Here is a 15544-nt window from a genome sequence, read left to right as displayed (position 1 = left end):
GCATTCATATAACTTGATTTTTCATCTTAGATATATTTTCTACTCAACCGAAAACCAAATCAGCGAAGAAAATTTCGAAACCTATTAAAAAAACTGAGCCGGTTTCTATTTTTGACGATCCACTAAGCAAATAATTTTTTTTACGGAGTATTTGTTATATAATGATTTAATATATTTAATTTTTTTATTTTTATACTTTTTTTCAGTTTTTGTTTAAAATATAAAATATCTTTTTGTTTATATAAATATCGTCTTCGTTTTTGCTGTTTTTACAGCTTAAAAAAAAAAAGTAATTTAGTTATTTGATACGTTTTTTAATTTTGATTACATTAAATATGCTTAATGTTTATCAGCCGAAACAAGGCCAATTTTTTTTTAAATAATTAAATTTTGAAGTTAGAAAAAAAATTATTTAAATTTACTTCAGAATTCTAAAAGTTTGTTGCAAAAAATTTTTTAAAAATCTTTAATATTCCGCGCCAAAGTATCTATGCTCTCAATTTGATTGGGTAAAAAAATTCATTCATTGTTTTCATACTACCACTAAAGTCGTAGTATTTTAAACCAATCATAGAATTTTATTCAAACGCAGCTGCAAAAACTATCCAATCATGTATATTTATGTCCATTGTTGTTTTTGTTTTTAACGTTAAAAAAAAAATCTCCTCGTGCTGCAGAATTTTTTTTTTTTTTTGATCTCGATATTTTTCTCGAAGTCGCTTGTGTTTTTTTTAAAGCTGGTAGTTTTTCTTAGTTTTAATACGTTTCTTAGTGTCGATCTTAAAGATGTTAGTTACGGAATTAAATGTAGAAACTGAACTTTTTCATGGAATTCCTCTTACCAAAAAAATGCGCGACGAATCGCAATGTTCTGCTGAAAATAGTCATGTTTTGGATAGTACAATAAGAAATTTAGAATTAGATGGTGTAAAAGAACTTTTCCAAGATTATGATCTAAAAGAAACTGAAGAAGTTGCTTGTGTTATCTGTGGTAAGAAATAGTTTACAGCGAGTTTTAATAAATTTTAGTTTCTTTTTATAAAATTTTGTTTTTTCAGTGATTTTTCTACACTCTTACCAGTTTATGTGGTTTGTCTTTTACATATACCTTGCTTTCCATTTCTATATAATTTATTTCATAACTTTGAATTTGAAAATTTTAACAACTAGGTGATGACCATATTTTATCACGCGCTATATTTTTACAATTTTTTAGGTAAACACTATAAAAGCAAGGTATGTGTCAAAAAGCATCTTTGGGAGCATAGTATATACTGGGATATGTTTGACGGTTTAAAAAAACAACAGCGGGTTTTGTCAATACAGGCAGCCATTATCCTCTCTATCAAGTTCAATCCATCTTTATCGTTACTTCTTGTTACGCAATCAAGTAATAAAAAAAAGTCTATAGATAAATCAGGTGATAAAGTCATCGTAGATAAAAACAATCAACGAAAAAGAAAGTTAGAGAATTTAACGACACAGACTTCATTTCCTGTTTCAACTAATTATAAGCCTACTTTGCAAGCAATACCATCTCTGGATATTACCTGCGTTTAATGTGACTCTACTTCTCGAACAAAAAATATTTTGTAGAAGACACGTCTTTTTTGACCGTTTTAGAGTGGAATTTTAGCTTATAGACAATTGAAAGCCATCTGAGAAATTGGTAGTTGACAGTCTCTCTTAATGACACAAGAAACTTGTCATAACATGAATGGTCTCAATAATCCCGCAGAACTAAAAATCTTTTTATCGGGTGTTACGCTTCGAATGTGTATTATGAAATTCTGCATGGTTATTTGATCTTCATGGTTTGGTGTGCGCGTTCAACAGTCAGGGTATTTCTTGCATCGCGCTATTGCCTTCAAATTAACGCTAGTCTTGATATATAAAAATGTATCTAAAGTACCATTGTTAATAACTGTGAAAACACTTTTTATATTAAAATTAATTATATTCAAAATTAATGTATATTTTAGCTTGCTAGGTTTGTATATTTTCTTTATGTAAATGCAAATAAAAAATTTTCGAGTGTTTGCGTGTACAAGTTATTAGATTCAAGACGTTTTTTAAACGTATTTGATGAATGAAAGTATTATTTAGCTGAAAGCACTTTTACAAACGGATTATGGTACAGAATGCTTTCTGTCTTCAAACAAAAGTTTATCCTTAACTTTATAAATGCGCGACTTATCTTTTATTTTTTTTTATTTTTTTTTTAACAAAGCGCTTGTGTTAAAAAAAAAAAAAAAAAAAAAAAAGGTTCTTTTTTATTTGTATTCCTTTATTTGATTCGTTGTATATGAACTAAGATGTTAAATCAATATATACTTATGCCCAATGAAACTTTTTATATTAAAAAAATTACTTTTACTGTTGAATACCTATAATTGTCTCAAAGTTAATTCGTGTTCGAATATTTGCTGGCTTCGTAGGTAAATGAGTAATATAAAAGTGCAGCTGTATAAAGAACAAAATTAAAAGACTGATTACTTAACTTTTTTTCATAAGCATAATTTTAGAAGTCAGTTACATGAACTTCTCTTCAAAAATTTCTCATGAAAATTTTTACTTGTCTTCTGTATATGTGTTTAAAAACAAGTACCAAAATAAAACGTTTCCGCTTGTTTTATAGACTAAATAATTGTCATAACGAAGAAAACGTGATTTGATATTCATAAGGTATTCTTTAGGTACTTACAATATTAAAGCGAACCATAATATGAAATTAAGACTGCAAACCTTATTTCACAAACAGTGAAATAAAAGAACATCAAACAAAAATTCTATTTTTCGAACATGTTCATTTAATTGTTTAATTCTAACTTGTGCTATCTATTTGACCTGGTTCACCCCGGCTTTTTTGATCAATCTTTAAATAAAAATTCTTCGTGTTAGTGCATAGGAAACTTAGCGACAGATATTTTAAATTGAAAGCAAATTCTTTCTAAAGACTACGTGTCTAATATGACAACCAATGCTAAGAGGACTTTATTTTTTTTATATAGTTTGCAATTTTTTTTATTTTTAACACTGTTTGTCGCTTACATTGCGTTATATAAATATATTATGCCTGCTGGCAATCGATTTCAAATTGTAAAAGTTATAAATAACTATATTCTACCGCAATGTCGCCAGCCGAGCTATAGTGAGCTTACTCTGGCTTGCGGTAACACGACGCTTTGGGAAAATAGAATTTTTTATCCCGATCTTCTAACAAATTTAAGTTTGTCTACTTTCAAACTAGACGTGAAGCCGGGCTTTGTCGTTCTCACTATTCACACAGTTGATAATTTAGGACGAACTCGAAAAAATGGAGGTGATTTTTGGTGGGTTAGAGTGGTGGAACCTGTCTTTTTTCTTGTACCTATAATGGATTTTTTAAATGGGACTTATCAAGGAGTTTTTACATTACACGAAAATGGGATTTACAAATTAGAGATATTACTTGAGTTTAGTTACTGCGAGGGGGCTTATGATCCACCTCGTTATTGGTTCAAAAGAGGTAATTAAATTGTTATAAATGTTTTTTATGTATTTCTTTATTAAGCTCTATTTTATTATTTACAATTTGAAATTTAGTTTACATAACGAACACAAAGATTAAAAATGATTATAAATAATAGTAAAACTACAACAACAAAAAAAAAAGTATAAAATATAATTACAAATTAAATTATTTGTGGTATCATAAGAAAGAAAACAAATCATAATCATTAGCTAAGAAAAAAAAAATAGGCTCATATGTGTATTGCTTTTATATTTTACGACTCGTATTTGTATTACTATTATATTTTACGACTCATGACTCCTATGTGCAGAGCTGTGGCTAGACTGCTCTACACCCCTAATTGGGAGGGGAGCAGGGGGAGCTAGTTAAGAGGGCTATTTTGGAAGTTTATCCTTTTAAAGTAATTCTTGTCCTAATGATAGTTTTTTATTATTTTTTATTTGGGAAGGGGGGGGGGAGGAAGTGCCTCCAAACCACTAGCAAACTGCACACCCACAGCACTGCAATTGTGTATTACTTTTCAATTTTACGATTCATAGTTACTCAGTATTACTTTTACCCATACTCCTTATTCTAGTGTAAACTTAAAAACAAAGTCGTGATTTGTGACAAGTTATTTGTCACTTTACATATGTAAACAATACAAGTATTTCTAGCCGTATAACTTTTTTTCGATAAAATTTTAATAACTTTCTGCGAAATCATATTTAAGATAACCAATTAAAACTCATTGAAATTACATTTTTTATAAACCAAAGATTCATTACTTTTGCCCATATTCTTTATTTGAGTGCAACCCTCAGAAAAAAATTATAATGTGCAACAAGTTATTTGTTTGTCACAGTACATATACAAACATTATAAAAAATTCTAGCTGTTTAATTGATTAGCCTCACAAGACTTACATGTTTTCTGTAATGTAGTTTGTAAACATGTTAAACTATGCAAAAAGTATGTACAGTTGATTTAAAATAAAAAACTTGAACAAAAACTCGAGTTGATTTAAAATAATAAAGTCGAACCTACAAGAGCTCAGAAATAAGCTAATAGTTCAAACTACTTCTGTACAATATTTTTTAATATTAATTGCTGTTTACCTTGTTATGTTATAAAACTTTGAAGCATTATTGCGGAGGCCAACTAATGATTAACAGGTACATAAATATTGATATATATTATTTGCTATATAATCAAAATAAAATCCCTTATTTACACTGTAAACAAAAACACAGTAAAAATAACGAGCGTAAAGTTTCATTTTTATGAAATGGGATACTGATTAAATGTTGTTAGTTAAAAGTCTTGGAAAAATAAAAACATTGAAGATAATACATACTTTTCAATTTCTTATAAAAACAAAGAGTATTAATATCATTAAACCCAGAGACTTTTATTATTTAAACGCCTTTTTAAGATACGAAGGTCTTTATTAAATAAAACCTTAATAAGATATACTTATATTTTTCAATAAAGTATACCTTTGTAATTATTTGCTATTTATATGTGTTTTTACTAATCATTGTAAAAACACATATGCATAAAGCATATGTATTTTTCAACTTTGAAAACCAAAATTGCACTTGTTATTGTTAAGCGATGTTCATTTAATTTATTTATTGATTTATTCATTCAATTACTCATCCGCGTTCGTTTTCATATAAATAATGGTTGATTCACTTTTTTTTAATTCTGAATTACAAAAGTTACTTTTTTTAATGTTTATCAACTTTAAAAGTGGAGTTTTCTTATATAGATGTTAAATATGAATCCTGAAAATTATAATGAAGCATACCACATATAAGCATACTACAGTATAAGTTTAAATAAGCCCCCTACAGTTAAAATAAGTTGAAATGAGCCACCCAAAGTTATAATGAAGCATACATACATATAAACATACTACTGTATAAGTTGAAATAAGCCTCCTTTTTTATCTTAAAGTTTGATTTTTATTCTATAAGTTAGAAAAGAACAGATAGAACCTTACTCTGCTCACCACTAGTTTCTCGTAGAATGTACAATAAGTTAAAGAGAGCTACGAATAAACAGAACCTCATTTTTAACTTATACAATATAAATCTTTTTTGAAATTTTACTCTCATTACACTGAACTTAAAACTTCAATCTAGCATTTGATCGTATATTTTATTAACTTCTCTCTCTCTCTCTCTCTCTCTCTCTCTCTCTCTCTATATATATATATATATATATATATATATATATATATATATATATATATATATATATATATATGTATATATATATATATACTTTTTTTTTTTGTTATTTCCCCTCCCCAAGGCCCAGAAGGCCACTACAGATGAGGAGGCTATAACCCTCTTTCAACTCTATAACTCCGAAACACGAACCTTGACGAACAAGGCCGCTGCGCGGAGAAACAAGTTGAGCGCGGTACTACCAGGGACGTGGTGGGGATCGAACTCGGAACCTCTCGCTTATGAAGCGAGCGCACTACCACTACACCACTACCGCAATAAATATATATGTATATATATTTATTTATATATACACACACACACATATATATATATATATATATATATATATATATATATATATATATATATATATATATATATATATATATATATATAATAAAATATATATATATATATATATATATATATATATATATATATATATATATATATATATATATATATATATATATATACATATACATATACATATACATATACATATACATATAGAACACTTATTGATATAAGTGTATTTTTTTCTGAAATATTTTTATTTTGTATAAATAAATAACAACCATTCATCAAAAATTACTCCTAAGATGTCATGAATTGTTTTTCCTTTAAATCTTCTGTTGATTAATAAATTAAATAATAAACATACATGATAAAAAAAAAGAGAGAATTTAGTTAGATTTATAAAACAATATAACATTTTTTCAACAAGTCGATTCCTTATAAGTCATTTATTTTAAATTCATCATTTAGTATTTTAAATAAATCATTTGTAAAGAGTTATTTTTGATATAAATTTGATAATTACGTCATCAAGTTTTACAAATTTGTTTTTTTCTTTTACGTTTTGAATAACTTCGCTTTGACTAATAACTAAGCTTTGAAGTCACGATCAGATTTCTTAGATTTTTTTTGTAATTATGAAAATTGGTTGGCCGTTATATTATCAAGTATTATTAAAGATATATTATTATTGTTGTTGTTGTTGTTGTTATTATTATTATTATTATTATTATTATTATTATTATTATTATTATTATTATTATTATTATTATTATTATTATTATTATTATTATTATTACTACTACTACCGTTGTTGTTTTTATTAAAATGTTATTATTATATTATTTTGTTATTTTTGCTCCCTTGTTTATTGTTGAAAAAAGATATCGGAGAAGGTGTAAATCATAACATTATTTTAAAAGATTGTTACGTTAAGATCAACAACATTGTGAACTTAAGGGTAAACATTCGCTTTATATTAGTTTCGGTTAAAATATTGCTTAAAATGGTTTTATATTTTTTCAAATTTCGTTTGCTTGTTTACTATAATATAATTAAGAACAAATGGTAGTTTAAATAAGAATTAATGGTTTTTTTTATAAGTTTATAAGGTTATGACGCAATAAATATGAGTATGAAATTATAATATATAAATAATATTAATAAATATATATGAAATATAAATATGATCCAATTAGCGAACTACTGCAAAGTAAATTTAAAATTTAATTTTTTTACTTCTACTTAAAAACTTCTGTTAATGCTTCAAAAATTTTAGAAATTTTACAGTTTTGGATAATATGATTTTATTCTTTTTGAATTATTTTTCTAATAATTCTAAATAATTCTAATACAACCAACGATTGTATACTACTTCCAGGGTTGCACTTCATAAGTTTTGTTAGATAAAAATTGTCATTATTACTAAAAAATATATTTATGTTAAAACTTTAGGCATTAAATATAAAATTAAAAATTTTAATAAGTAGAGAATAATTTTAAAAAATAATTAAAAACTTTATTTTAAATTAAACTTTATTTTTTCAAAATTTTAAAAAATCTATTAGTTCTTCAGCTAATTTTAGAAAATCGCTTCCCGAAATTCATCAAAAAAAATCTTTTTAACAAAAATGCATTACTACTTTTGTGAAAAAAGCTATTCAATACCGAGTAAATTACAATATTCTACTTTAAAAAATCAAACTTGCATTAATTTGCGGCAAAAAACACAAATTATAGTTGGCAGTTTGTTTTTAATCCATTATATAATGTAACACATATTTTGAGTTTTTCAAGCGTGTGTTATTTCCTGCTTCGTAACGTATTAAAAGTTTTAAACAAAGGTATTATATCTTCTAAAGTCTTCATTCAAGCGTTCATCTTTTTTTTTTTTTTAATATTTTTTTATAAGCTTTGCTGTTCAAACAATCATTTTTTAATTTTTTCAGGAAGTCCTATTTATTTTGTTGCAAATTAAAAAAAAAAAAGTGAAAGAATTAACAAAACAAACTTTAATAAAACTTGAAAAGCTGAAATAAAAAGCGATACCAAAGAAAACAAAAAACTAAAAGTAAAAAAAAAACAAAATATTTATTATAAATATAAATTAAATAATTTTAAAAAAAAACATTAAAAAGAAGTTATATCTTAGTTAAAGAATTTTGAAAATATAGAAAACGTAACTGGCGATTATCAAAAGAGTGTCAAAATTAATTAAATTTATATATCAACATTTTAATTGTCACATTTGAATTTAATCTTAAATTTTCTAAATAAATAAATGAAAAATTTAGATATAATCACATTTGTGTGAGTAGATTGAATCATGAATGTTTTTTTTAATAACAAGTATTACAGAAATTGCAACAAAATGTTTTGGTGTTTGAGATAGGTAACTCTCAGACATAAAGCAATTTTTAAACTTGGGTATATTTGTACTTCCATTAAATAAAATGTTTTGCAAAAAGTTGCACTGATCAGGAGCCTGACGACAACAAAAATCCCCAAACTTGCATTCGTAGTTTGTAGTAGTATAAAACACTTATTGCACTCCAAATGTGGGTGCAATAAATGTTTATTGCACTCCAAATGTGGGTGCAATAAGTCTTTATTGCACTCCAAATGTGGGTGCAATAAGTGTTTTATACTACTACTGTTCTAAAGTATAATTTTATCAACACATTTTAATTTTCTAATAATATTTCAGTGCTTAAAAATTAAAAGGGGGTTACAAATTTCTAATAAAAGTTATAAGGGGGTTACAAATTTTTTATTTTTATAGCCCAATCTCTTATCATCAGCTTATTGTAAGTTATGTATTGTAAGATGTTATTATTAGATGTGTATTAAGATATGTAATTTACAAGCCGCCTGTTCAATATCTGTTTCCTCAAAATCATCTCATTTGCGTTGTCAATGAAAAACTTTTAATTGAAAAAAAATGTTTTTTGCTATAGATTTGAAATTTTTGTAGAAACGATTTCACTATAATAATTACTTACAACTTCTAAAAGTTTTTTTATCGCTTGTGGTTTGTTTTTCCTAGTTTCTTTCTATGAGCAATTTATAATTAAAAAGTTTCAGATTAGCGATTCTTTAAATCTTCCTCTCTAAAAAATAATCAACCTTAAAATGAATGTTTATTTAATTATTCAGTATTATTTTGAATGGTGTTTATATTTAAATGTTTTAAGACAAGAACTAGATGCTTTATCTAGTTCTTCTGTCTTAAAACCCACCCACCCTAAACTTTGTACGCGGGCATCCACAAAAGTTTTTTGTATATTGGAAAGAAATAAACAATTAAATAAATTGACGCAAGCGGACACATATTTTTTGATGGGGTAGGTGTGACCTTAAAAAGGGATTCCCAAAATAGCTAAAAACTTGTCTATAAAAAATAATCTTTTATGTTTTCTTTCATAACGCTGTATACAATAGATTTTTTTTGCAAGGAAATTATATTGTTGCAGATATTTTAATATATTTGGCCGGATATATAAGCAAACGTATTTGATATCCGTTTTTTTGTTTTATTTGTTTAAAGTTCTTTATTTATCGGCATAAAATAAAACCACGTATTATGTGTAGACAATTATTTTACCAAATAACACAAATAATAATAAACAGAATAACTCAAATTCAGTTATTCTGCAACAAGGAGCTGTTGCAGGTAACTACTACAGCGTATAAATATCCTAAACGTTTGATTTAAAAAAAAAAGAAAAAAAAAGTGCAAATAAGAACTGACAGGCTATTTCCATCCCGTAAACAATTTAAAATATGTTGCCATCTCATAAATAAATTGAAATTGATTGTTATAGTTCAGCGCCGTCTGCCGTCGCCGTCTAAATGTTTAGCGTCATTTTTATGAACATTAAAAAAAAAAAAAACCCTTATATTCCTTTCACTATATATTCTCCATAGGCATATATTACCCATAAAGAATGACAATTTTTTACCCATGATTACATACATAGGAGCAAAATACACAAGGATTGGCAGAAAATAAATGAATAAGCTAATCTTTATGACAAGAGGGGAAAAAATGAAAAAATTATTGATTGGTATTAAAGTAGCCCAGCGGGTACAGACATTTGTAAAACGTCTACACAATGTCTTATAAACGTCACAAGTCCGTATATCCTTAAGACATCAAACGAACGTTTTGTGCCTGTTGGGAGTAAATGAAATGATTGATTTATATTTGGTTCTTAAAATTCTAAAAAAATGGTTTGGTCTTATTTTGTACATTATAAAATATACGCCATTTTGTTTTTGCTTTTCTGCCAATTTTTTGATCAATACAAAAAAATTCGCATGCGATAAGAGGGATCACGATAAAATTATCCATAGGCAATCCAAAAGTAACTTAGGAGTTATAGAAATCAAGTTAAAAACAAGTAACTTAGGAGTTATAGAAATCAAGTTTATATAAAACAAAGTTTATAAAAGAACTATAAAAGCAACAAGTGTTTTTAACGATCGCTCATTTTTCATATTAATGAAATAATCAAACTTGATTCTAGAAAAGAATCAAGTTTGATTATTTCAAAAGTTCTTTAATTTATGAAAAACTTTCAGAGTTTTACAAGTGAAAATAAAATGTTTAAGTTACATTTCTATAATTTCATTAGTATAACAGTATATTGATTATAAAATTAGAATAAAATCTTAAAGTTATGGTGAACTTAAAATGGTTTTTAGATGTAAACAAAAAAGTATATATTCAAGTCAAACGTTATTTTGACGTAAAGTCAAATTGCCTATTGTTTTGCTTTTGTAGTCAGTGTGCGGTAACAAAGATAAGAATTTCCAAAATCAAAAAGTGGAGGTTAAGCTACGTTTATGCCACACATAATTGTTTCAAAGATTTTTATTCAGTGTAATGTAGAGTAACAATACTTTTGTTGTTGTTGTTGTTGTTGTTGTGGTTGTGGTTGTGGTTTCTTTTTTAATGACGTAGTTTTGAAATATTAACAACTCTTATTTAAGGTGGAAAACTCCAGAGAAAAATTTTTTGAAAAAATTATTATTTTCTTGTTTTGTGCAAAATTTATCAGAGACTCACAACCTCATAACCATTTTTGAAACTTTGCTATACATCTTTATTAAACTAAATTTTATTGAACCCTGGTATTTTTAGCTTCTTTAACAACCGCCATAGCAAAGGCACTATATTTTATCTTTACTAAAAAAATAGTTTCAAATTCATATTTTTTCATAAGCCAATTTATGATGAATTATGTAGTGACATTCTTTTAGATAAATGTCTTCATGATCTTACCAAAAATAAAAATGAATCTTTTAACATATGGGAGCGTATACCAAATGTCTCGATTACACAACTTCAATTTGGCGCTTTTGATGCAGTTGTACCTTTTAAAATAGGTAAACAATCTAGTGTTTTAGTTTTAGTAAAAACGAATTTGAGACCTGAAAAGTATTTGTTAAAAGGATGTAAAAATGAATCAAAATCGATTATACTTAGCCAAATATAAAAATACAGAACGCGCAAAGAAACGCAGACAAGTAATTTGTGGAAAAAAGAAGAATGGATATGAGAAATCCCTTGAAAAAGAGGGAATATCAAACTGGATAGTAATATTTACCTTTTAAATTATATGAATAATTGCATATTTATCTACACTATTTTGAAGGTTTTTTTTGTAAGCATTTTTAAAACCTGTTTTTCTCGAATAAAGGGTTTTTAAGACGCGAGTCAGCATATCTAAAAACTAAAAATGGTGTAAAGATAAATTTTAGTATGAATTCGTTGTTTTGTTGAAAAGTTTTTGTTGGAAAGATTTTTTTAAAAAATGAATTCAGTTCTTAAAAAGGTCAACAAAGTCACAAAAGCCAGAAACATGCTCGTGTAATTAATTTTGCTGATCGTTTTTCTCACTCTAAACAACGTTTTTCTGAAAAGAGAAAACTTAATATTTACGAACTCAATATTTTTAATGTTTTTTGCTTCCTATATATATATGTAAAAATATTCTTTTTCTGCCCATTTTAATGATCTATTTACATTAAAACCTACCAATAAATGCTCTCTGAGAAATACCAACCTTTCTTTATGAACCCATTTGTCAAACAAATTTTAAACAATTTTACATTAATTACGTGCAGCCCATTTTTGAAATAAAATTGTTCTGCCTAATTTTAAATTTGATCTACCTACTTCTTTGCATCTTTTCAAAATTTAGCTGAAAAATCTTTTACTCTCCCTTATTATCAAAATTTGATAATAATATTTATATTATGGGAATCTTTATTAAACTTTATTACTTATACTACAAAGTGATATGTGTATGTATATATTATTTTATTATGAAGAATTTAGACCTTTCCAGACAAATAAAGATAATATTTTTATAGATAGTTTTAAAAATAATTCTCTGTTTGTTCATTATTTAAAAGTAACAGTTATAGTTTTTGTTTAAACTGTTCAAGAGTTGTAAGTGTTTTAATATCATTACTAATTATCTTATTCCATACATTAGGTTCACTAAAAGTTATTGAGAACTTGGTGGACTTTTATATAGTTTTGGGTTGAACAAAGTTGTTACTTGAATATTTAGTCTCGTATTTGTGTTGAATTTTATTAAGTAATGGTTTGAAGATAATTGGTATTGTATTATTATTAGTTTTATACATAAAAATGAAAAAATGAAAAAAAAAATGAAATAGAAAAATGATGAAAGAAAATGATGTATATTTATTTGGTACAAATTTAATATTTCTAGATTGTTAAACAACGGTTTTGAATGTGAGAGGCGGTGTGCATTTGATAATAATCTAGTTGCATGTTTTTATTTGTTAAATAGTTTTTTTGTCTTTGTTTTATTGGTGCTGCACCAACCAATGTTTGCATAATTAAGAAAGGAATGAATAAATGAGTAATATATGTATTTCAAACATGATTGATCTAAGTTTGGTTTTGCTTTATAGAGTAATCCAATATTTGTAGAAATTTTATTTTCAATCATCTTCACGTGGTCCTTCCAAATTTATCTTTTCATCTAGAATTACACCTAAAAATGTCACATTGTAAAAAAGAACTAACAAATGTAAAATAAAATGTTTAAAAAAAAAAAAAATTCGGTCATAGTTTTTAACCCTACTTTGGTCCAATATATTAGTCTATTAAAAATTATTGAGAAAAATCTGTTCCGCTCATATTAGATAACAACTTTGCAAGAACAAGTACGCAAAAAAGATTTTGTTAAAATTATGTATATCTTTAGATGCGTTGGCCAGGGTGTTTCAATATTTTGGTGATTCTGGTACCTGTTACAGTTGCCATTTTACGCCCAAAAATTACTGTTCTTCTTTTTCAGTTAATTTCGAAATTTACTTCATGTATATGAAGTTAAACAAAAATAATATTGCATACTCAAAAAAAAATTGCAGGGGTTTTTCCACCGTAAACAAAATGATAACTCAATCATATTTTTACTGTTCAACAACGTCTGCAACTACCACTCCTTAGAAAATAACGACAATTTTAAAGACCAGGTATAACTGGAGCAAGAAGAAGACAGACTTATTACCAGCAAGAAGATGACTTGTCTTATTACCGAGCCCCGTTACATTATGTTTTCAAACCTTTTACAAAAATTTACATAACTAATAAGTGATAAATAAAACAGTATAAGTACATACAAAACTTCAGTAATAAAAAATATTTTTGCTAACTATCTTCCAGCGGAATAATTTTTAAAAATATAATAAGACAAAAGTAAGATAATCATGAAAGTTATTTCATGACACAACTTTTTTTTTTCTATTTGATAATTTTTCTTTCTATCTGTACAACTCCTAAAATTCAAATTTTCAAATTTAAGAGTCAAATCATGTGTGACCGATTGTTACAAAATTGATGTCCTAAAATTAATTATTAAACAATAAACACGTTATTTTAGTAGGATCATATTTGGCATAAATTATCTTCTTGCAACTTATTTGAGCAGCCGAGGCGCAGTGGTTAGAGTTCTGACACAGAACTCAAAAGTCTGAGGTTCGATACCGACTCCAGCTCAACAAACGACATAAAGATGCTAAAAAAAAATATTAAATGACCAGTAACGATTTTCTCAAAGTTAAAGAAAACATTTTTTTAAAACTACAGAACGGTTAGATAAAAAAAAATTAACTTGGATCAATAAAAGGAACTTAGATCAATAAAGAAAATAAATTTTCAAATAGAAAATACACTTTTCTATAACAGTTTATTTGTTGATGATGTCATTGTGTGTGAGAGGAGTTTTCTTGTCTAAACGAGCGCAATTTCAGCTTGATTTACAAAAAAATAAAACTAGAAGCCATTTCAGCCTCTAGTCTTCCAGCAGCGTGCATATCATCCAATTAATGTATATGGGCATCACAATCTATCAAAAAGTGTGTTACCACAATCATCTGGCAAGTAGTAAAAGTTTAATTTTGCATAGAATTTGTTTAGTGGACGTTACGGTTTATATTTGTATTTTGGATCTTGAACTTCCTAAGACACATAAACTCCACAAAATCTCAAAAGTCCTTAAAATGTATCGACTTAAAATGTATGCTCAAAATGTATCGACTTAAAATGTATCGACTTAAAATGTATGCTCAAAATGTATCGACTTAAAATGTATGCTCAAAATGGCTCCTAAAAAAAGAAAAAAGATAAAAGGACTATGTTCCTCAAAAAACCGACTATAACTTGAAAATCACCTTCTTTGGGGGAGTATAACACTCACCCCCCCCAACACTCCCGTACAATCTCCTGTATATATATATATATATATATATATATATATATATATATATATATATATATATATATATATATATATATATATTTCCGCAAAATTTTTGATTATTGAAGGTCGTTATTTGATTTTAATGAGTACATAGAAAAAATCATATTCAATTTTTATTTAAAGTTTTATTTATTACCTCCTCAAGTGCGTTGAAGTTTTTAGACTTTTCTTGAAATCTCCTTGTTTAAAACTACTAATGCACCAAAGTTTGCGCATTTATTTAGTCGATTTTTGCAATGAAACAAAACTTTCAGGAAACAACCAGATTTTATTGTTCCATCAATATACTATAGTAATTTTTATTTATAGATATAGTTTGAAAATCTAACCATTTATTTTCTTTCAATTATTGCTTTTTTTTTATTAAAAACATTCGAATCACAAATATAGACTCAAAAACGTAATCAATTACTTTATCACTTTAATATTATACAATATGGTTAGTTAAAATGTTGTTTCAAAAGTTAATCAAATTTTTTCGGGTATTAGTTGAATGTTTTGCTCTATGCTCTGCTATTGACAGAAGAATATCTTGCTTCAACGCTTCATTTACGCACACTTTCGAGTAGTCTTAAATAAGTTTTAGCGCTCTTTTGGCAGGATCATTTACTACAAGTAGTTTATAAACCGAGTCTTAAAACTTCTGTGAGCGCTGTATTACCCCCATTTCTTACAACTAATTTGACACCATTCAAGATTGTTCTTCG

The 15544-nt window shown here is 26.5% G+C and overlaps 3 protein-coding genes across 6 annotated transcripts in view; all 3 read left to right on the top strand.

Moving 5' to 3' along the window:
- The window catches only part of LOC100211357 (WASH complex subunit 2A), a 105879-nt gene extending 105633 nt beyond the window's left edge, over nt 1–246 (top strand). The window contains exon 28 of the mRNA XM_065788550.1: nt 31–246. Within this exon, the coding sequence (XP_065644622.1) occupies nt 31–134 (104 nt within the window). The 3' untranslated portion in view covers nt 135–246. The remainder of the gene's footprint in view (nt 1–30) is intronic.
- A 114-nt stretch (nt 247–360) lies between these two features.
- Nucleotides 361–1989, top strand: LOC100208428 (uncharacterized). The gene is made up of 2 exons (XM_065788556.1): nt 361–991; nt 1217–1989. Exons 1-2 carry the CDS (start codon nt 787–789, stop codon nt 1558–1560), a joined length of 549 nt encoding a protein of 182 aa, XP_065644628.1. The 5' UTR covers nt 361–786; the 3' UTR covers nt 1561–1989.
- A 951-nt stretch (nt 1990–2940) lies between these two features.
- LOC100205549 (uncharacterized) overlaps nt 2941–15544 on the top strand; it is a 61697-nt gene continuing 49093 nt past the window's right edge. The window contains exons 1-2 of one of the 4 annotated variants that reach the window (XM_065788554.1): nt 2942–3508; nt 11296–11421. In XM_065788554.1, coding sequence (XP_065644626.1) covers nt 2971–3508; nt 11296–11421 — 664 coding nt within the window. In that variant the 5' untranslated portion in view covers nt 2942–2970. Of the gene's footprint in view, nt 3509–11295; nt 11422–15544 lie in introns of all 4 variants that reach the window. The other 3 variants (XM_065788552.1, XM_065788553.1, XM_065788555.1) reach the window with 3 other exon arrangements.

The sequence above is a fragment of the Hydra vulgaris genome, chromosome 01 (assembly GCF_038396675.1).
Source record: "Hydra vulgaris chromosome 01, alternate assembly HydraT2T_AEP".
In the NCBI taxonomy this organism is placed as follows: Eukaryota; Metazoa; Cnidaria; class Hydrozoa; order Anthoathecata; family Hydridae; genus Hydra; species Hydra vulgaris.
This window is presented reverse-complemented; position numbering and strand designations above follow the sequence as displayed.

Excerpts from the sequence above, each read along its gene's own strand:
- LOC100208428 (XM_065788556.1), top strand. The coding sequence starts at position 787 with ATGTTAGTTACGGAATTAAATGTAGAAACTGAACTTTTTCATGGAATT. Across the intron at positions 992-1,216 it reads AGTTGCTTGTGTTATCTGTG|GTAAACACTATAAAAGCAAG; the intron begins GTAAGAAATAGT and ends ACAATTTTTTAG.